Consider the following 21,270-nt stretch of genomic DNA (forward strand, 5'->3'; position numbering starts at 1 on the left):
TATAACTACCTTCCTGAAAAGCCAGCTTCCTAGGCTGACGAGCTTGGATACAACAGGGGTAGGTGTGTGTAATCCCTTGCTGCTTGCTGGCCAACTGTCCACTGAGAAACTTCAGTGTGATAGGCAAGGGTCACCACCCAGAGCTCCTGGAGGGGAGAAGCAGCGTGGCTGAGGAAGCAGTTGCTGTCCTGGTCTTCAGAGGAGTTGTAAAGGTCCTGTGCTTCAGGACTCCTCCCTCAGCCTATTACCCCATCTAAGGCACCCTTGTGTTCCTTTCTTGCACCAGAAAAGATCCATCTTCCTTGACTGACTTTCCGCACCGAGGCAGGAGCCTGGAGTAACACACAGATCTTCTGAATACCCTGTCACTTTGTGTGGGAGGCCAACTGATACCCGTGCTCAGGCTGACAGAGTGAGGAAGGGTTTGTTGAGGGTGCTTGGGCCCCTCCCAACAGGCTGGAGTCTGAATGACCTCTAGACCCTCTGCAGGCAGGTTCAAGGGTGAGGCCTGCCCTGGTGGAGGTGCAACTCCACCTGCACTGCATGAGCAGCATGCAGCATTTCCCAAGGCATTCTCCAGGCAACAGTGGCTTCTTGAAGCATCCCTCCCCCACCGTGTAGAACTTCACCTGTGGAGCAAAGACCTGACAGATAACCACAGCTCGAGACTTCATGAAGTCCCAGTCCCAACTCTTACATTTTTACAGCACCTCCAGGCAGGACTGCAGCTGGAGGACATTATCCGGTCCTCCGGTGCGGTTATCCACCTGAGTTACACAGTCTGCTCTGCAATGGTATGAGATTACACTCAAAACCACATCAAACCTGGATGCAAACCTCAGCACTTGGAAGGCTGAGGTAGGAATGCTGCAAGTTTGAGACCAGTCAGGGCTACATAGGATCAACAAGAACTTGGAACACAAACACCCATACAAAAAGAGCAGACATCAGAAGGCCTGCAGCTGGACTCTACAGTAACCAGGTCTGTGACCTGCTCCCCCGTTGCATGGCTGGGGGTCAGACACCCAGGCCTGAGACAGGCACCGCTTTGTTTTTCTTTTATTTATCTACATTCAGTGGAATTCAAATGTACTGCCTGAATGATCCAGACATACAAAAAAAACCCCACTCTTTCCCACTGTTTAAAATAAAATTTTCACTTATAAAACTGAAACACAAAAGCCATTAAAATAAAGAAAGCTCATTTAACTCACTTCACAAAAAGCATTAACAAATGACGTATCCCTTCTGCAACTATTTAAGGAGGCCCGATGGAACTCACACCAGGCATAAACAGACAGAGGGATACCACACGGCAAAAAACTCAGAACACTACTCAGACAAGGTGTAATGGTAACTAACAAACCACTGAAGACACGGAGTCCCAAACACAGCTAAATAGGGGTCACGGCACGAGCCCCAGGGACCACCACACTTCACAGCGTGGCAACGTCAGCAACGTGGACGGGTGGGCACTGTGCCAGTGGACATGGCAACTGGTGATGTGCAGACTCAATCTCCCAAGACAAGTTGGAGGCAGAGGTGCAGAAGGTGAGAGGGGTAGCCTGGGCCTTTATCTGTACTGGTAGTTCATGCTGTGCTCTGTGTTCCGACTGTAGCCACCCTGTGAGGACTGGTAGGAGCTGGCAGGGCCGCTGTAGCTCTGGCTGGACCCAGGAGAGCTGTAGTTCGACTGTGATGAGTGGCCTCCTGCAAGATGAAAGTGGCTTAGAGGACAGAGGCCTGGGCAACAGTTACACAGAACTGTACCCAGGGTGGCAGCTCCTGCTCTGTCATACAGGCCTATCGCTCACTGCTACCCCGAGTGGAACAACTTTGCCTCGAGCAGCTGATGTCAAGTGTTGACGTACTGAGCAGAGAAGCAGCACCACAGCTCAGTTCAGTACCCTCTAACACAAGTGGCTCTTTAACTTGGTGCCAAGATTTAAAGAGTTGGATAACTTGAGCAGGGAGGTGGTGGCGCACGCCTTTAAACCCAGTACTCTGGAGGCAGAGGCAGACAAGATCTCTGTGAGTTCAAGGCCAGCCAGATCTACAGAACTCATTCTAGGACAGCCAGGGCTATACAAACTCTGTGTGTGTGTGTGTGTGTGTGTGTACTGGGGGTCGGCAACATGAGGTCTCTGGCTTCTAAAGACTAAGCAGTAGGTGTGGGCCAGAGCCCAGGGTTCCCAGCCCCCAATGGAAGCCACCAGCAACTGCCAGTATAGCCTCACTCAGAATACATCCCTGTCAAGTCCTGTGACCTATAAAGCCCCCACCCCATCCCACCCTTTGCTGGCCCTTGCTGTCGGGGCCCACCTTGTTTGCCTTGGTATGAAGAGCTGCCCCCAGAACCTCCGCCGTAACCCCCATGAGAGCCTGTGTTGTAGGATGACCCACTGGAACCATAGCTGTTCCCTCCACTCCGGCCTCCACTACCACTGTAGTCTGAGGGAAAGAAATCAGTGTGATTAGGGTCTGAACCAAGGAGAACTGAGATAAGCAAGGGGCCTTGGTGGCAAGCCCTGTCAGGTCACCCTGCCCTGGGTCAGGCTTGTCACCCACTCTTGAAGTCCACCTGTCTTACCTTCCCACCTGCCTCTTCTAACCAAGACACAATGCTTTAATCTGCTTCTCACCTCACAGTTTATTTACTCCCCAGTCCTTCTCATGGCTACTGCTCTGACATGAGAGAGAATGCACACCTACTCAACCCTACTGGGCAACAGTGCACATAAGGACCCGAGGCCTGAACATGAGGCTGGCTCACTGAGGAACTAGATAGAACACAGCCCTTGAGGAGTCCCAAGAGAAAAGCCTTGCAATTTCCACCTTGGTACCTAGCCACAGCCTGGAGGGCAGAGGCCTTAGCCAGAGATGGATACCAGGAAGGGACTTATGGTCCAAGGTAATGCTTCCAGGTTTCTCCCTACACTCACCCTCCCAGAGCCAAGACTATCTGGGAGCACCTCACAGTTCCTGGCTAGAGCTGGGCTTCTGGCCATCCCCAATCAGGAAGTGGACACTGGAGGCCAACTCACTGAATTTGCTGTCGTAGCTGTAGTCAGAGCCCCCACCACCACCAGGGGAATTGTAGGAGTTGGAGTAGGAGTAGCTGCCCTGCCCATGGCCGTAGCCTTTCTGCTTGCCCTGTGGCGTGCCGTAGCCGCTGTACTGGCTCTGGTTGTAGGGTTGCTGCTGGCCCTGGTGGGACTGGTAGCCCGAGCTGTAGGAGGGTTTCTGCTGGCCCCCATGCAGCGGCTTCTTCCCAGCATGTTTCGGGGGGACTGGTGAGTTGTAGCTGTCTCCTTGGTAGTAGGAGCTGTAGCTGGCCGAGCCACCACCTCCCCCGCTGCCTCCACCACCGGCATTCCCAGAATGCCCTCCATTGCTGTAGAACTGACCTAAACAGGGAAGCATCAGATTAGATGGAGGGTCCCAGGGTGAGGGCTGGGAGGGGAGGAAGGCAGCAGTAGTGGGCCCTGAAGGCTGGCCCGCAGCCCACTGCTAGAGCATCAAGGAACAGACTGGAGCACAAGGCTCTGCTGGTCGAGGCAGCCTGGCTTATGCCAGCCCAGCCTTCAGCTCCACTCACCCTCAGCTGATGACAAGGGGTCTTTGCCAAGCAGCAGCACGACAGCAGCTTTGCAGATGTCAACATTACAATGAGATGGGCTCCGAGCGCGGATGACATTCAGGACTAGCTGACGGCTACCCAGATGTCCCCAACGGTGACAGGAAAAGCAAAGCACCCAGAAGCAGTGAGCCACCCCCTTTCCTCTCCGTGCAGGAAATGAGCTCAACAGGCACAAGCCTTAGGGACCCCCAGGAGATGCCTTGTCACAAACACAATGGTTCTTCAAAGACCAAATGCTCTCAAGACAGTGATTTGGACTTGCCCAGCCTCCTTCCTGAGTATGAAAAACATGACTGAGGGCACAGAGTGGGTCCCTAGCCTTATGAGAAGGCAAGCACAGGCTGAGGCTGAGATAAAATGTTTGGATGGGGCCTCAGTGGCTGGACTGACGAGCTAACACTCTATAGTTGTGGCTACAGCCTCTGGCCCCCACTTCTGATCAGTGGGTTTGTCAACATGCTCCCTACTGGAGACTTGGGTGGAGTGACATGGGTAGGGCTGAGCCAGGCCAAAGCTTCACTTCAGGCCCACTAAAGAAGGGAGTTCCTACTTCCAGGCTTAAGGGAAGCCAGAACATTCCCCAGTGTTCAACAGGGGGGCCTGGAATTCCTAGAGGCCTGGATTCCCAGAGTAGGTGGCCTCAGCAGGCAGACCTTTAGCCCAATGAAACCCATCAAGCCCTAGACAGGTAAAAGGGACACTCCCACATTGCCTGTCCTTCCTTCCCAGGGTGAAATCTAAGAGCACCACACTTTCCTTCCACCCACTGGTGGATGTACACCCACCCCCATGCTGATGCCCCCCCCCCCCCCCAGCTACAGGCACAAGCACCAGGAGAGGCAATATTCCCGTGCAAGCCTTATTTTAAGAAGGTCTCTCCCACCCCCATCACAAAGCCACAACAGTACAGAGGAGGAGGTGTTCCACAATGGAAGGAAGCAAACACAGGGAGGCTCAAGTGAGGATACTGGGAAGCCCAGGGCTCCAGATCACGTCCCACCACCCCATCACCCCAACCTAGCCCCCAACACCTCCTCCAGGCCCCTGCCATGGCTTCCCCAGGGTCCTATGCTGAGCAACTGAGCTGCCTGCCTGAAGCTGGGTATGAATGAAGACGCCAGTACGGAGGGCTCGTTACTTTAACATGTATTCATTTAAAAAATAATAATAGTAATAAGGAAGGGTAGGTTTTCAACGTCATTCAGAACTATTTCCTGGTATAAAAAGACATAATTTGCAAACATAACTTTCTAAAAAATAGAAATAAAATACATCATGCAAAGTCTTAGAAAGAAGTTTCACTGACTTTTTAAACCTTGGGGAACAAATCACACCGTAACTATTTTGATCACTTTTTGCCTGAATAAACGTTAAATCTTGCAAGTCAAGGCAGGGGCAGACCTGCAGCAAAGACTGCAGAGTAGAGGCCTAATGACAGTCTCACAAGGGCTCCCCACCACAAAAGAAGGGATCTTGTACTTTAAACACAGGAACAAATTTCTAGGCACCTAGAGTCAGCGTCTGCATGGCGGGCAGTATAGACCCTTGGTGAAGTCAAAGCCAGCTCTTTGTTAGAAAAAGAAGAAAATCTGGGCACGTATTGGGCTCTTCCAGGCCAGTTTTAAAGCCCCATTGTGAAAAAGAAAACAAACCTATAAACCCAAACCCAGGAGCTCACGCTGACACTGTGGATCAGGACTTGCAAAACTTCACGTTATTCTCTCCTTTCAAGCCTGTCTCATTTCTCACACAGGTAACGGAAGCGCAGTTTTGATGCCTTTGCAAGTTAACTCGTATCTAAAGCAGCCACAGAATCACCTCACCCCAAGGACCAAGCAGAGCATTTACAAAAGGTGGGAGGCCCTGCTCTATGCAGCACACCAAGCCCTGGCTGTCCCAGAGGTTACATGCTCAAAGAAGGCAAGAGAAAGTCAGCTGCTCTGGATTCAGATGTGCTGAAACAGTTTTCATCACTGCCAAAGGCATCAACCAGATGTGGAAATTTGTGAAAAGGTTAAAAACACATACAAAACCTGCTGTAAATTAAGACAAAGGTAGATTAAAATGCGCCATTATCTCTCTCTTTAAATAAAAGAGTGTTTTCCATTAATAGCAAAGATAGGCTTTTGCCTTGATGCTGAACAACGCTGGCTTTAGAATTCTGTGCAAGGCTGCACACATACACACAAAAATCTCTGAGAAAAGGGTTTTTCCACTTAGTGTGAACTTCGAAATGAACAAGTTCAAAGGTAAATTCATGATAGAAACTGCCATTGTCTTAAGTCTGCAGGCTAACAGTTTCAGACAGGCTGCGGTGGAAAGCCACGGTTGAGAACCCCAGTGAAGCACAGGGACACAGCACGGACACTTTGGGTTTTGGAGTTGGAGGAAATTGGAGTAAAAAGTTGATTTTGTGTCAATACTTTTAGACGCTCTAGGAAGCCCCAAAATCATGATAGCCGTAGCAGTCTGTGAAAAAGTCACCTACAAAAGGGGGAGACAGAGCAGAGAGAAGAAATTAGAATTCTTTTGAAAAAGGGCACAGAGCGCCACATTTGAAATTCAGGTTTTAGATTTCTCTGCTCGTGTGACCCCCCAATGAAGGCTCCTTCTCAAGACAAGAGCGGTGCACGGGCAGGAAGGCGCATTCTCAAAGACTGGTTGCTTAAAGCAGAGAAATTTAAAAAGCCGACTTCAAAGGAACTTAGGCGGTACACAAAGGGTGTGTTAGCATTAAAATTGTCAAGGACATACTTTGGGGACAGGGGCTTAAGGACCAGCTAACCTAATCACCGCAAAAAGGTGCGGCTGGCGGCCCTGAACCTCAGAGATGCTGAGGCCAGCACCCTACCCTAACTCAGACCCAGACTACACTGACGCAGCTTCCCAAAGTGCAGACAGAGAGAGTGCACACTTACTGTAGCCTGCTGTGGCCGAATTGCTGCCGTACCCATAGCTTCCATATCCGGCGCCTGCAAGAGAGCAGACAGGTTACAAGACAGACATACACCCAACGTGTGCCTTCCTTCCAAGGAAAGGTACACAATCACCCCAGTAGGTGACACGAAGAAAGACCCTCACCAGCATTCATATAGCCTCCTCCATGGTTAGCGCCACCAAATCCTCGGCCCCGTCCTCGCCCACGGATGTTGCCTCCTCGGCCCCTTCCTCGGAGGTGGGGAGGTGGGGGCACTTCATTATGCATGGGGCCCCCCATGCCGAGGCCAGGGCTGTGCGGCTGAAAGAGATGCACAGGGATGCGGTTACCCCACCCTCAGATTAACCCAATTCCTTCCCCAGGCCAGAGGGCTCAAAGATGAATCCTCACCTTGGCAGCAAATTTGGGTCCACCTCGGACGGGTACAGGGGTTCTTTTCTTTTTGTTGGCTTCAAGGGCAAGAGGGGCATCAGGGAAAAGCTTTTCTAAAGCAGCAAGAGCAGCATAAGCCTTTGCCACCTTTTTGTTTGAACCAGCACCTTGAAACTTCTGTCCATCCACCTCAACCTGTAAAAAACATACTGTTTGGGGACTAAGCTAACCAGCACCTCCTCCAGATTGAGGGCATAGCTCAGGCCTTTCTGCAGAGGCTCAGGCCTCCCCCACAGCACTTTTTCCCCCAGGAATCTCAGGGATGCCTCTAGCCACCTCATTACTTACCTCCATAACAAACCGTTTGTCGTGGCTGCCCCCTGTCTCAGAAATGAGCTCATATTTGAGGCCACGCCTCTTCTCATTAAGCTCCATAACGGGGTTCTTGCCATGCTTGGTCAAGATCGGACCCTGCTGTTTGACGCCCTCAGGGAAAGCACACAGAAAACCCACAAAATTAGATTTGGGCATTCCACCACCCAAAATCCAAACAGCCACTGAGGTCAAGCCCTCTCACTTGAACCGTATCTGGATCTAAACCTGCCTGTGTATATGCCAGCTGACATGTCTCAATGAAACAACCGCCTCCACCCACGACATTCTGGGTGCTGGGTAGCTGAGTCCCTTGATGTAAGATCTGGCAGATGAATCCAACCTTTTGACACTGCAAACATTATTTATACTGAGTTCACACAAGACCAGCAAGATGGCTCAGTGAGTAGAGATGGTTGCCACCAAGCCTGAGGACGCAAACTCAATCTCTGGAACCCACACAGTAAAAACCAGACTTACAAGTGACGACCACTGAACATGTGCTACGGGTGCTCAGGCCTCATGTGTGTGCACACATAATAATGGGTATGAGAAAAAATGGTGATAATAAAATGAAATTACCATGAGGGTTATATTAAAAAGGGAAAAAAGGTTCAGGGCCTAAAGGAATGCCCCAGTGGTTAAAAGCACTGGCTGCTCTCCCAGGGAAGCCATTTCAGCTCCCAGCATCCAGACAGTGGCTCACAACCTTTTGTAAATACAGTTCCAAGGGATGAGGGCACTGCATACGTGTTGCCCAGACAAAAAATACACACGTGAAAGAGAAAATGAAGGGGGAAAAAGTTTATGCCTGAGAACCATGCACCGCAATTACAAAACAAAACAAAACAAAAAAACAACCCAGAATGTGTGAAATGATTTCAGGATTTCATACAGGCCACAAGTTGTTCAGGCTCTGTCCTGGCAATAGACTCTTCCTAGCACCCACCACAGGCTCACCTCAGTAGTGGCATCTGAGGGGAAGACAGAACTGGGGTTGGAGACAGCTTCCACCACAGGGGGTGGGGCCACTACTGCTGGCTTCCCATCTGACTCCTCAGCGGAGTCCTCCCCCTTGCTGGAGTCTCTGCCTTCCGCGCCTGTTGGCAAGCCCATGTCCTGTAACACCTGTGGAGCAGACAGACCCAGGGCTCAGGTGAGGAAGACTTACAAGGAACCACCTTCACAGGTCCTCTCCAGACTCCACAGAGCCTCCTATGTAACTTGCAGCACAATCCCAGCTACCTGCAAATTTTTTTTTTTCCCTCTTTTCTTTTTAGTTCCTCAGGTTATCTTTAAAGATTCGACAGGTATGTATGACTTGTCAAATTATCAAAGACCTACCCCACTACCTGTGTTTTTACACTCTTTCTGAGATACATGCCATCAGCCAGAGGGCAACCTGGGAAGTGCATTTTCTGTTAGGAAAGGAGTACATGCACTTACCTTTACAGCCACATGCAGCTTGGCGGTCTTTTTGGATGGCCCTGAGGCTTCGAAGGTACTGCCATCTACCTCCACAGACATGGTGAAGATGGGGGCATGAACAGGACCTGTCTGGGAGATCAGCTTGTACTGCAGCCCCGGCTTCAGCTGGTTCAGCCTCATGAGGGCATTCATAGCTTGGGGAGGCTCGGCCTTCTCCTCTAAGAAAAGAACAAGGCAAGACTAGATGAAACTTCCAGAGTCCAGAAAAGCCAAAGCCTGGAGACTGCTACACAACTCTGCGGCATATGGCCAGTCCTGAGCCTCTCCTGCAGTCACTGGAGCACAAGTTATCATGGAACCATCTCTGTGTCAGTTACTAGTTTTGGGGTAAGTGGAGTGATGAGAAAGGTTCTCTCTCACTCTGTATCTCAGTCTAGACTTGAGGTCATAGCAAGATCTCTCAGCTTAGCCTCATGGGTGCTGAGAATACAGATGTGGCTACCAGACCCAGACATTAATTTTTTACAATACTTAAATATCAAGGGCATCCTGGTCTACAGAGCCAGTTCAAGGACAACTAGAGCCACATAACAAAGAGTGTATCTCCATAAACAATCAATCAACCAACCGAAGGGGCTGGTGAGATGGCTGTGAGTTCAGATCCTGAGAACACACATAAAGCCAGATGGGACAGCCCATCTGTGATCTCTGCACTCCTATGTCTAGACAGGCAATAGAAATGCAGGAATCCCCAGAAAGCACCTGGAACAGTTAGCCTGGCACACTCAGCAGTGAACAGCAAAGGCACCCTGTTTAAAACAAGGTGGAGGGGCTGGAAAAATGGCTCAGCAGTTAAGAGAGGACTGGGGTTCAATTTCCAGCACACACATGGCAGCTCACAACTGTCTGCAACTTCTGTTCCAGGGGACCCGACCCCTCATACAAACATGCAGTCAAACACCAATGTACATAAACAACAAAAAAACAACAACAACAACAAAAAAAAAAGTGGAAGGCAAAGAGACACCCAAGGCTGTCCTCTAACCTCTACATGAACACCCCGCCACAAGCACATTCACACCCACACACATTTTTTAAATATACACAAAGGGGGAAAAAATGATTTAAGCGAAGTAGTGGTGACAGATGTCTTTAATTCCAGCGCTTGGGAAGCAAAGAAATCTGAATTCAGGGCCAGCCTGGTCTACAGAGTGAGTTCCAGGACCACCAGGGCTACACGGAGAAACCCTTCTTCGAAAAACCAAAACCCCCATACCCCCCAAAAAATTTCAAACAAAAATTAACAGCATTAACATTCATCACATCCAGTTGCACAGTATCTGGGCCAGACAGAGGAAGGGTGACACCTACCAATCAGGACACATGCTCACCTTTCTTTTGGATCTTCTTTTTCTTCTTGCTGGGAGACTTCTCCTCCCCATCCTCTTCCATGGGGCGTTTCATGGGTGTGATGGCATAGGTGGTGCTTGGGGGAATTTGAACTGAAAGGAGACCAAATGGAAGCAGCTGAGACATGCAAACAGCACTCGCAGAGAGCCCTGTCAACAATGCCCACATATCCTTACCAGTGTAGTCCACTGGGTTCTCGTTCTTTGGTTTCTTGGGCATTTTGGAAGGCAGGGGGTCCATCCCCAGGACTTTATGGAGTTGACCAAAGGCAGCAAGCCGCAGAGCATGCTAGAGAAGGGGAAGAAGAGTCTGACTCGGCTGCCTCACGCCACAGTGACTGTATGTGTGCTCACTAATGTCTTCTGAAGTGGGACAGGAGTTGGGGGGCTGCTAACACTCTCCCTTCAGTCAGCAAGGGGTCCCCTGACAGGCAGGGCAGGGCCTGACAGCTCTGGCCCAGCCTTGCTGTGGGGGAGGGCCAGCCTGTGACCACCCCCCTTCAAGATGAGTACAGGAGACCCCAACCTGGGGGCTGGTTGCCACATGGAGCCAGGTGGTAGACACACAGGGAAAGAGCCCCACTGCAAAGCTGCTGCCCACTGTACTCGCTGTGCCAACATGGCACGTGAGCAGGGTGGGAGGCAGACAATAGTCACATGTGGTGCCAGAACAAAGAAGCAGCCCAGATTGGAGCGCCCTGTATCAGAGACACCATGCCTTTGCCTTGGTCCCCAACCTGAGCCTATGATCCAGGGGCTGCCCTTCAAATGCCCAGTAATGGAACTGGGAGCCAGTGAGTGCAGACTGGGTAAGGGCTCATGTTGGCAATGGCGACGACTATACCTGCGCACTCTGTGTGATATCTTCCCGTTGCTGTCTGTCTAGATGCCCAATAGCATCAGTGGCTTCTTTTTCACAAGGGTCATAAATGCCAGAACCATCTGAAGGCAGGAAACAAGGAAGATATGCAGAGGATTATACCTTGTCGTCTCGTAAGAGTTGCTGGCTGAGGGAACCAGGTGTGTTACCCCCCGCAACCCATCCACACCCAGCTCTGGAAAACACACCGAGCTCGGTGACCCACTCAGCATCCAGCCCTTGACAGAAATAAATCATATGTCTCAGAGCAAGAAAGTCATGTGGGAGTGGGTCACCACCGGCCCCGGGTCCGCCCTCTGATTTGTGGCTGCGGACCCGGACAGGGCTGGATATGATGGTGCAAGAGGGTAGTCACGTGCTTCGGCCCTAGCAGGGGGAAATGGAGCTGCTGTAGCCCTAACCCAGTCAGTGGACCAGTGAGGCAGTGGCTATAAGGCCTTCATCCCTATTCTTTTCCCTGTCCCTTGAAAATCACAAGGCCCCAACCTGGCATTACGATGCCGGATGCCAGGCACTCCAGCACTCTCCGCAGGGCTTCGCCAGCACCCATTGGCCTATTGGCAGTGCCGATGGACTTCTCACACAGCAGCTCCAAAGGCTAGAAAGCAAGAGGTACAATGAGCTTCCAGCTGCAAGAGTTGACACCCCAGGAAGTCCTATTAATGGGTAAGAGATGTTAGGGATCCTGAGAATCAAAGCCAGCCAGTGAGGTGAAAGTCCAACATCAGACATCTAGGCAGGGGCTGGAAGACTTTCACCGAGGCAGTGCGGGGACCAAGTGGCAACCCCGAGTGCCTAAGTGGGTAATTACACTTAAACTGTAACCACTAGAAAGGATGTCTTTAATAGTGGGCTGTCAGAAACAAGCAGCTGGCACAACAGGCCTCAGGTCCTTGTTGGCAAGCTGTTGAAGAACACCTGCACACCTACCTTTATGATTAGTCACAGCAGACTGCCCAACCAGCTCCACCTCCTCTCTCAACTATGTTCCCCCACAGAAAACCCTAGCCTCACTTTCACCCCAACCCACAGTCTGATGATCATAACAGTCACCCAAGCCAACAGCCATGAAACTACAGGAAGGTCACATCTGAAAGGGCCTGCCTGGACAAACACTACTCCCACCCCTAGCACAAGGTGTCTTACCCATCCTCTGAGGGGACCCCAGGTGGGCACTCGGGTACACAAGTCCCTCAGGACACGGATGACAATGACACATGACTTCAGCCCATTGGCTCTGGCCTAGAGGAAGAAAATGCAGGCTCTTCATACTCGGGGCACCACAGAGGACACCAAGCAAACATGAACAACATGACTCTGGTGGTGCTACTTTGCCAAGGGTAAACAGTTGCAGGGGTGCACAGCCACCAAGTGTGTGGCCAGCATTATGCTCCCGGCATATATGGAAGCCTGTTACTCTTATTGCAAAGCAGCCCACTGCTCAGCCTCCTCGGGGTCGTCAGGTCAAATTGATTTAGAGCCGCTCCTTTAGCAGCTGCACACCGCAGATGCTAACAAGATCGGCACGGCTACAGTCAATGTTATGGTCACTTTTTGGTCAAAGTTAGCCATGTTGTAAAACTTAGGCATTCTCTACTGAAAGACAAAGAGAAGAACAAAATGCAAACCTGGAACCACTTGGCGTGTCGAAGGGACGCCAAGGCAGCAAGGCATTTCTGCCTGTCCAGAACGTCCGGGGGGTCGTTGACTGATAGCGTTTCTATTCATGGATGGAATAAGAAGACAAGGCACAGTTTGACCAAGGGGTTCTGTCAGGTGCAAAGGGGATGTGGCAGCTTCCTAAAGGGCAGCTGAGTCTCCCACAATCTCAATTTGTGTCCACCCTGGACAAGGGAAGGAGAGGCTAAAGTGCCATCAGCTCTGAGAGGAAGTCAGAAAAATCGGGAGGCCCTCTCCCAAATTTTAAACCACAGAAACAAAAACCAAAATCAAAAAGAAAAGTTACTCTAAAAGGAACAATCAACGGGGAAGGGAAAAGATAGGCTAACCCTATCTTCTAGTAGACCCGTTCCCTTGCTTCCTCCCCATAAATCAGCTAGACTGGAATTTACAATAGAAAAAAAACAAAAACAAAAAGAGGTGGGGGAGTGGAAACGAACTCCCTCTCTGTGTCTCACAAACAGGCATCCACCTGCAGTACAGGGGACCACCTCCGCCCACCAGGCGGGACTGCCCTAGCCCCAGGCCTTGACAGAAGAGAGTCCTGTTGGTCAAAGGTCCAGCGTCCCTGAGTGGATAAGCTAAGAGGGCTTTGCTCACTGGCATCATATACGTGTGCCAAAGGGAAATCAACAAGTCAGCCTCCAATGCGAAACAACTAGGGTGTCATTTGGCTCTTCCAGCTATGAAGGATTTGGATAAGGCCTGACCACAGGCCCAGGAGGTCCTCAGGGAGACCAGTGAATTGTGGATGAAACATTAGCTTAGCAGCTGAAGTATAAAGACTGGACTGGAAGACAGCACAGTGGTTTGAACTTTATCCAAAGCTGCTCTGGCCTCTCTAAAGCTCAGAGTGCCACAGGAAGAGGACAAATGAAACACCCAGGCCACGCCGCAGGGCCAGCCGATCACTACTCCTACGTGCCGTTCATATAGAAGCCATCTGGTTGCTGCTAACCACTGCAATACTGGAAGATTCCCGGGGAATCTTGTTTTTTCCAAGAAGGAAACAAGTTTAACAAGGAAGTTTCAAGAGCATTTGAGGAGTACGAGAAACAAAATGGCGTACTCCCTGTGCAAAGTGCTACTCACTTTTGGTGCCACTGTTGGGTCAAACTCCCAAGAACACAAGGCCAAGCGGAGACATGAACGTAAAGGCAGTCAGAGCTACACTGACACCCTCTAATCAAAGCACTCAAAAACTGAATAGCACATTGGAGCGAGAAGGAACACCAAGTCTGAAATGTTCTGATGGCTTCTCTTGGCCTCCCTACCTCCAGCTAATACTTTCTCCATTTCTTCTCTGACAACAGGGGAGGTCAGATGGATGGTCAAGGACAAGGGGGGCTCTTTTGTGTTTTGTATCACAATAGCAGCATCATCCACAGACTGGAGTACTTCATATTTGTCTTCTGTTACAGTCTGGAGGAGAAAAAAAAAACAAAAAACGAAGCTTTCAAAACACTGACTCTGAAAGGTAATCAAGTAATCTGACAAAGTCTGTTGGGTCTCAGGCTATGAACGCTAGGAGGGCCTCTAACCCTGTAGTCAAAAATGTTATTTGCACCAGGAGTGTTAAAGTATAAAGGAAGTCAGGTGTGATAACTCGTATCTATACCACAGCATTTAAGAGACTGAGGCAGGACAATGAGGTTTCAAAGCTAACAAGAGCCACAGAACAAAACTCTATCTCAAGGGCAGGAAGTGAAAGGACCTAGTGCAGTGGCAGCCATTCCAGTGACCTGGGAGACTGAAGCCAGAGGATCGTTTAATTAGGGCCAGCCTGGGCAGCACACACAGTGACACCAACAACAACGAATCTTTTAATTTAAAAACAAACAAAAAAAAAAAATGCAATTCAAGCCTGAGCATCAGGGTGCATGCCTGAAATGCCAGCACTCTGAAGACAGAGGCAAGAGGATACTAAGCTCAAGGCAAGCCACAGCTAGACAGTAAAACCCAGCATAAAAATAATTAAGTGCAATAGCTGGCCAGCTAGGAAGATACATGTCTATCACCCCAGCAATCAGGATGCTGAAGCAGGAGGGTTAAGTTCAAGGGTAGCCTGGGGGGAACAAAGGGAGAATCTATCTGAAAACAAAACCGTTTTTCTTTCTGAACATTTTTTGAGGCAGGCTCTTCTTACCATGTGGATCTCCCCACCTCAGCCTCAGTCCTAGCTCAAGGCTTAAGGTTCTAATTTCTTACATGGCCCTAGCATGCTGCAGAACCTGTCACAGACACTGTATGGGGAGCCCGGCGCCCGTGCTAGAGGGCACCCTCAGGCTGAACAAGCTCTGTGCTGGGAGGAGCAATCAGCAGACGGTGTGGAAGAGAAGCACAAGCACTCCTTCAACTATAGGCAACGGTACAAACGGGAGCATGTGCCTCTTGCAGGTAAACTCAACCGCCTAACCTGAACTTCTCTACAAGCTTGTTTATGCTAACTGGAACACATTCAGTTTCTTTAACTAGTTCTGTTAAAAAGTCAAGTGCATATATTGCAGAAAGGACATTTGCCCTGGAAATCGATGTGTAGATTTTATAACCTCTGCATGGTTCACCTTCTGGACCAGGTAACCCTTTCTGAGAGGAAGCTGTCCTGTACTATACAGGGTGCTCAAAACATCCGTGGTAACCATGCACTAGGGAAAAGAGTACCTCACCTGCCCCTATCTCCAGATGGCCAAAAGTCCTCAGGGAGTGTCGAGGTTAGCTGTCAAGAACCACAGCTGTAACGTGCACACACTATTGTGTTTGCGATAGGGATGGAATTGGGCAAACTCACTAAGCATACAATGTGCACGTGAGCACTGCAGCTGCATCCATTCCTACCCCTGAAGAACAGCTCTTCAGAGCTTTCTTTTCAAACATTTACCAATGTGTTCTCCGTAACAGTCTTTAAAGAGGTAACATCAACTGAAATCGCAGCTATGAGGAACCTCCTGACCTTCAGCAGGTCCTCTCGGTTCTAACATTCTGCACTTGCTCCTCCAGACCTCAGGTCACACCACTGTCCTGTCCTGAGCACGTCCCCAGCATATTACAGAATGGTTACTCACATGCAAAGATATTTTTCTTTGCAAAAGAGTAATACTTAAAACCAGTTCTGAATTTCTGTTTGCTATCTTTTAGTTAAATTCATGAGGACTATCCTGGAAATGCAAAATATGGCAGTGAAGAAGCTCTAGTCTCTGGCTGTCCCCATTGGGGACCCTATATTCAGCTTCTCAGCCTCAGAAGGTCACATCACCCCTATTACTCAGATAAGTGTGAGGTCCACCACTGCAACTTGCCAGGGAGACCCACTCCTAGAATCCTAGCACTCTGGAGGCAATAGGATAGAGATGTCAAGGCCAGCCTGGGCTATAAGACTTTTTCTCAAAAGTCAGGAATAAGAGGGTGGATCAAAATGGACAGACACTCAAAGAAAGTGAGGGAGGAGGTGCACATATGTCTAACCTGGGGTCTGACTTAATAAATGTTAAATAAATATGAAAAACCATTTTACTTATACAATAGTAACAGAAAAAAATGACTGAGGTTTTTTTGGTTTGTTTTTCGAGTCAGGGTCTTACTCCATAGCCCAGGCTGGACTTGAATACTCAATAATCTTCCTGACTCAGCCTCCTAAATGCTGGGATTATAGGTATGAGCCACCACGACCACACTGTTTTTCCCCTTCTCTCTCAACTCTACCACTAAGCTCCAGCTGCAGCCAGCTGAACGGAGTTGAGTCTCAAGCATGCCCAGGTCTAACCCAGGGAAAACTCCCTTCCTCTCTCTACCCCACACAGCCTACACATGGTATTTCTGCCCAACAGCCCAGGCTTCATATGTGAGAGCAGAATGGGCACCACTAGACAGAGCAGATGATTTCCCACAGACCTTCCATGGCTCCATAAGTGTCCTGCCTGTTATCAAGGTGAACATGTGGCAGATGAAAGGGGGAGCCTGCTCCCTGGCATATAGCACAGTTGGGCCCTCCCTTCCTCTGACCATCTCTTTTCCACAAGCGCTAGAACCCCCTCTGGCACAATAATGGTGGTGGTGGTGACTCACAGTGAGCTGGATGGCCAGGTTGTCAGCCACCTTGTCCAGAAGGGCAGTTGTGGGCTTCTCCTTACAGAGCAGAACCAGCTCCAGATCCAAGTCCCCCTTGAGCAGAAGACCCTTGGCTACCAGGCCGACCCGCATCACGCCCCTCAGGGTCCTAGTCATGTGTTCCGCCTTCTGTTCCCTGAGAGACAGACAAAAGTCAGGCTCAATGGAAAGCCGACCTAGCCAGAACCCAGAGAGGCTGGCACTTCTCGGAAGAGATGCTAGCTTAGCTGTGCCACATGATGGCACACACCTATAATCCCAGCACTCAGGAGGAGGCTGAGGCAGAAGGACCTCTATGATTTTGATGCTACCTTGGGCTACAAAATAAGTTGAAAGCCAGCACAGACTATCCAGTGAGATCCTGTCACAAAAAAACACTACAAGAGCTAGGTAAGATAGAGACAGGAATTCAAGGGCAGGCTTGACTACATAGTGAGGTAGCAAATCTGGGCTACATTAAGACCCTGCCTGAAAAGTCCTAAGCCCTCCTCAACAAACATACACACATATACAAACACATACAAACACATGAGAGACAGATAGACAGACAGAGACTTACCCAGTCCCTTCTTTGCTTTCATCATCTGGGGGTGTGTCCATATTTTCTGCCTCAGCAAGCTCACTGCTGCCCTTCTCCTGCTCATCAATCCAGTCAGAGACAGCCTTGAGGGCCCGCTCAGTGTGGGACACCATGTTCTGTACAGCCTCCAGCTCTTCTTGCGTAGGGTACACTGAAGAATGCTTTGCCATCACATGGCGATCATCATTCACAAAAATTCTCATGGGACGCTGGAAATGCGAAAACTACGCTAAAAATGATGCAAGGACAGCCAGCAGCCCACGCCTCGCCACTCAATATCATTCCATCCTTCAGAAGACAGACTATGGGAACATGACCCAGGAGCTGAGAGGAGACTCTCCACGCAGCAACCGGAAGTGGGCACTTTACGTATCGCTATACTACAGTAGTCCCCCCTTATCCGCGGGGTACACATTCTAAGACCCCAGTAGATGTGTTAAACCGCGGATAGCACCAAAACCAGTATGGTTGGGTTTGACCTCTACGCACACAGGTATGGTAGTTTAATCAGTCAATCAGGCACAGGAAGGGTAACTCTAGACAAGACGGAATGTGAATGTGGTCTCCCTCCAAGTAGCTGATCGTCCTACTCACCCTTCTTCTTCTTGTGATGAAGTGATGATGATACAATGCCTACGTGATGAGATGAAGTGAGGTGAATGACGCAGGCATCAGGACGGTGCACAATTTAAAACTTAGCAATTTTTTCTTTCTGGAAATTTCCACTTAATACTTTCAGACCGCGGTGGACCGCAGGTAACCGAAACCGCGGGAATTGAGAACGCGGCTAAGGGGGGACTACTGTACTCACATCGTGACACGTGATGACTTTAGAGAATTCAAAATGTCTAAGATAAAATGCTAACAGCATAAAACCCTGGGGGACATGCTATGGGCATCTTCAAACGTAAGTGAAGAAAAAGGGTCTATGAGCAAAGAAAAAAAACTGTCTTACCATTTTTCCTTCCTTTTTCCTTGTAGTGTCTGGAAATCAGCCTTGGCTTATCTTTTCAAATTGTGACAGTTCCTTGGTGTTAGCAATACTTCAACTATCTATAAGATCAGAAAACCTTTTTAGTTTCCAATACCGCAGAGATGGATGGGCTCCACAGCTAAATACTTGGGAGCAGGGATGAAGTTGCTGGCTCACAAAGGGCCTGCTCACAGCAGGCCATATCTGTGTTCCTAGGTAGCCAAGCCAAGTCACCAAACTCACTCCAATTTCCCTTGATAAGAAAACAGCAGACTTCCAGAGGACAGATCTCAATTTAACCATACATTAAGGGGGTTTCTGTTACCCTGTGGTCCCTGTTGCATTTCTTCCCAGTTAGCATGCAAGAGGGGGGCTACAGTGCAAATGGGGGCAGGTGGTAGTAGTCAGGGTTTTCTGTAGCATAGATTGGCCCCAACTCCAAATCCTTATCTGTCCACCTTGTAAGCCTAGCTCGGATTCTCACAGTTCTGGAAGCAAACAGGGACTCCCATGCTGGGCATGTGCTCTACCACTGCTCTACCCCTCAATCCTAAACTGCCGATTTTGCAAGTGTGTCGTATATGCATAAAGTCTTTTGGAAGGCACACATGGAGAACAGAGGCAGGACTGATGTCCTGCTCTATTATTTCCCACTTCCCCCCTTGCAATAGGGCCTACACCAAACATAGAGCTAGGTTGGTATCCAGAAAGCTCCCAGGATCCTGTTTCTGCCTCACCCAAACACTTGAGTTGCATGAGGCCACGTACAGTTTTTTACAGAAACAATGGGAATTCTTTTTTGTTTGTTTTTGTTTTTCAAGGCAAGGTTTCTCTGTGTAGCCCTGGCTGTTCTTGAACTCAGAGATCTACCTGCCTCTGCCTCCCAAGTGCAAGGATTAAAGGCATGCACCACCACTGCCCAGCAAACACTAGGAATTCTAACTCAGGTCTTCACACGTATGCAGCAAGCATTCTTATCCATCAGACCTTCTCCCCAATCCCAGGGCAGGTTTTTCAAGGCAGGATCTTCTATAGCTCAGGCTGGCCTCAAATATAGAATAAAGATAACCTTGAATTCCTGATTCTCCTCTATTTCTACCTTCCAAATGCTAGATTACAGGTACTTGCCACAGAAATCAAACTTATGTAGTTTGTAGTTCTGGACTCAAATACAGGAAGGAACGCATATAAGCTAGGCACATGCTCATTTCACTGGCTGTACTCCAACACCAAAGCATGCTGGCTTTATAAATAAACTAGAGCAGGAGGTGAAACAGAGGTTGCTCAGTAACAGAGCATGTGCTTAACATACTGCAGGCACTGGGTGTTATCCCCAACATCAAAACCAAAAACATAATGTAAGCTAGAAACGGTGGCTATCGTAACTGATGAAAAGGTAAGGCTATCTGGAGTTCAAGGACAGAATAAGCTACACAACATCCTTGTCTAAAAACAAAGAAGGGGGGTAAATAAGATGGACCGACGGGTAAAGGGTTCTTGCCACCAAGCCTGATGACCTGCGTTCAAAACCTATGGCCCACACAGTTGGAGAGAACCAACCACATTCCACAGGATGTCCTGGCCGCCACATGTGTTACACGCCACATGGCCCCATGCACACAAATAAATGTAATAAATATTTTTTGAAAATCCAAAGAATAAAAACATAAGATTAACAAGCTACCAAAAATGTTGTGGGTAGAAATGCTCATCAAAATGTGAGTGTTATTCCCAGCACCTGGTGAGAACTGAGGCGGGAGAGTACAGTGAGATGGAGGCTAAACTGGGTCTATAGTTCCAGGCCAGTCAAAGCTATGAAAGGAAGAAGAGGAGATAAAGAAAAGGAGAGAAATAAATTAAAAAGGGAAACTGCTGGACTTGGTGGCACACATCTTTAATCCCAGGACTCAGGGGACAGAGGCAGGCAGATCTCTTTGAGTTTGAGGCCAGCCTGGTCTACAGAGCAAGATCCAGGACAGCCAAGAGAAACCCTGCCTCAGGTGGTGGTGGCACACGCCTTTAATCCCAGCACTCAGGGAGGCAGAGCAGGAGGATTTACAGTCAGCGGAGTCTACACAGGATAGCCAAAGGCTACACAGAGAAGAAACTCTGTATGAATTGGGGGAGGTGGGGCCTGTGCTCATAATACTCCCGGTAGTCCCTGCACTCAAGAAGCAGAGGCAAGGGGTGTGTAAGTTTAGGCCAGCCTAGGCTCCACAGAAAAATCTTATCTCAATAAGCAAACAGGGCAGGAGATGGTTAGTGGGTAAGAACATGAACACTTGCAGTTGAATGCCCAAAACTTACGAGTGAAAACCTGTATGTAACTCCAGCACTGTGTGGGTCAGAGACAGGAGGATGGCTGACTGAAGATTTCTACTCATAGCCCAGCCTCAGATTCACCTGTGTAAACCTGTAAAGACTAAAAGTGGGATAGCGCAGGACACACAAACTATCTTCCTCTGGCCTTGTCTTCTTCCACAGACATGCACACACACCACACATACAAATCAAAGACACACAGACAAACAATATTTGGAAAAGGAAAAAAGGGAGTGTTGGCCCTTGAGAACACTAAAGAGGTAAGAGAAAGACATGAGGTCTCAAAGAGCTTCTGCCACATGGAAAAATAACGAGTGTTCTCAGCCTTGGTCAGAGAAGCGTCTGTCTGCAGTGGACCTGAGTTAATGCAGACTCATAACCAGTTCAAGGGCTGAAAGTAAGTGCTTACTGAGTGCTTGGACGTAAATGGAACTTCTATTCACTTGACTCCAAGTTCACAGAAGACAGGGCAGAGAGAATCCTAGGAGCTAAAGGATGTGGTAAGAATGCTGTGAAAACATGTTTTCTGGATATGACCTTGACACTGCACTACTGACCTCACAGCAGCTGGG

The 21,270-nt window shown here is 49.2% G+C and overlaps 1 protein-coding gene across 8 annotated transcripts in view; it reads right to left on the bottom strand.

Moving 5' to 3' along the window:
- Window positions 1-1,185: 1,185 nt before the first annotated feature.
- The window catches only part of Ilf3 (interleukin enhancer binding factor 3), a 40,891-nt gene continuing 20,806 nt past the window's right edge, over window positions 1,186-21,270 (bottom strand). For 2 of the 8 annotated variants that reach the window (XM_055601310.1, XM_055601311.1), the window contains 20 exons: window positions 18,359-18,456; window positions 17,998-18,036; window positions 17,383-17,612; window positions 16,782-16,959; window positions 13,994-14,141; window positions 12,668-12,759; window positions 12,186-12,281; window positions 11,526-11,637; window positions 11,004-11,101; window positions 10,337-10,448; window positions 10,142-10,252; window positions 8,769-8,968; window positions 8,283-8,450; window positions 7,299-7,436; window positions 6,969-7,145; window positions 6,722-6,878; window positions 6,559-6,612; window positions 3,045-3,407; window positions 2,323-2,451; window positions 1,186-1,710 (listed from right to left, as the gene is read on the bottom strand). In XM_055601310.1, the coding sequence (XP_055457285.1) occupies window positions 1,574-1,710; window positions 2,323-2,451; window positions 3,045-3,407; window positions 6,559-6,612; window positions 6,722-6,878; window positions 6,969-7,145; window positions 7,299-7,436; window positions 8,283-8,450; window positions 8,769-8,968; window positions 10,142-10,252; window positions 10,337-10,448; window positions 11,004-11,101; window positions 11,526-11,637; window positions 12,186-12,281; window positions 12,668-12,759; window positions 13,994-14,141; window positions 16,782-16,959; window positions 17,383-17,612; window positions 17,998-18,036; window positions 18,359-18,361 (2,742 nt within the window). In that variant the 5' untranslated portion in view covers window positions 18,362-18,456 and the 3' untranslated portion in view covers window positions 1,186-1,573. Of the gene's footprint in view, window positions 1,711-2,322; window positions 2,452-3,044; window positions 3,408-4,771; window positions 6,125-6,558; window positions 6,613-6,721; window positions 6,879-6,968; window positions 7,146-7,298; window positions 7,437-8,282; window positions 8,451-8,768; window positions 8,969-10,141; window positions 10,253-10,336; window positions 10,449-11,003; window positions 11,102-11,525; window positions 11,638-12,185; window positions 12,282-12,667; window positions 12,760-13,993; window positions 14,142-16,781; window positions 16,960-17,382; window positions 17,613-17,997; window positions 18,037-18,358; window positions 18,457-21,270 lie in introns of those variants that run through there. The other 6 variants (XM_055601312.1, XM_055601314.1, XM_055601316.1 and 3 more) reach the window with 6 other exon arrangements.

Source organism: Psammomys obesus, unplaced genomic scaffold (assembly GCF_907164565.1).
Source record: "Psammomys obesus unplaced genomic scaffold, mPsaObe1.curated_primary_1811, whole genome shotgun sequence".
In the NCBI taxonomy this organism is placed as follows: Eukaryota; Metazoa; Chordata; class Mammalia; order Rodentia; family Muridae; genus Psammomys; species Psammomys obesus.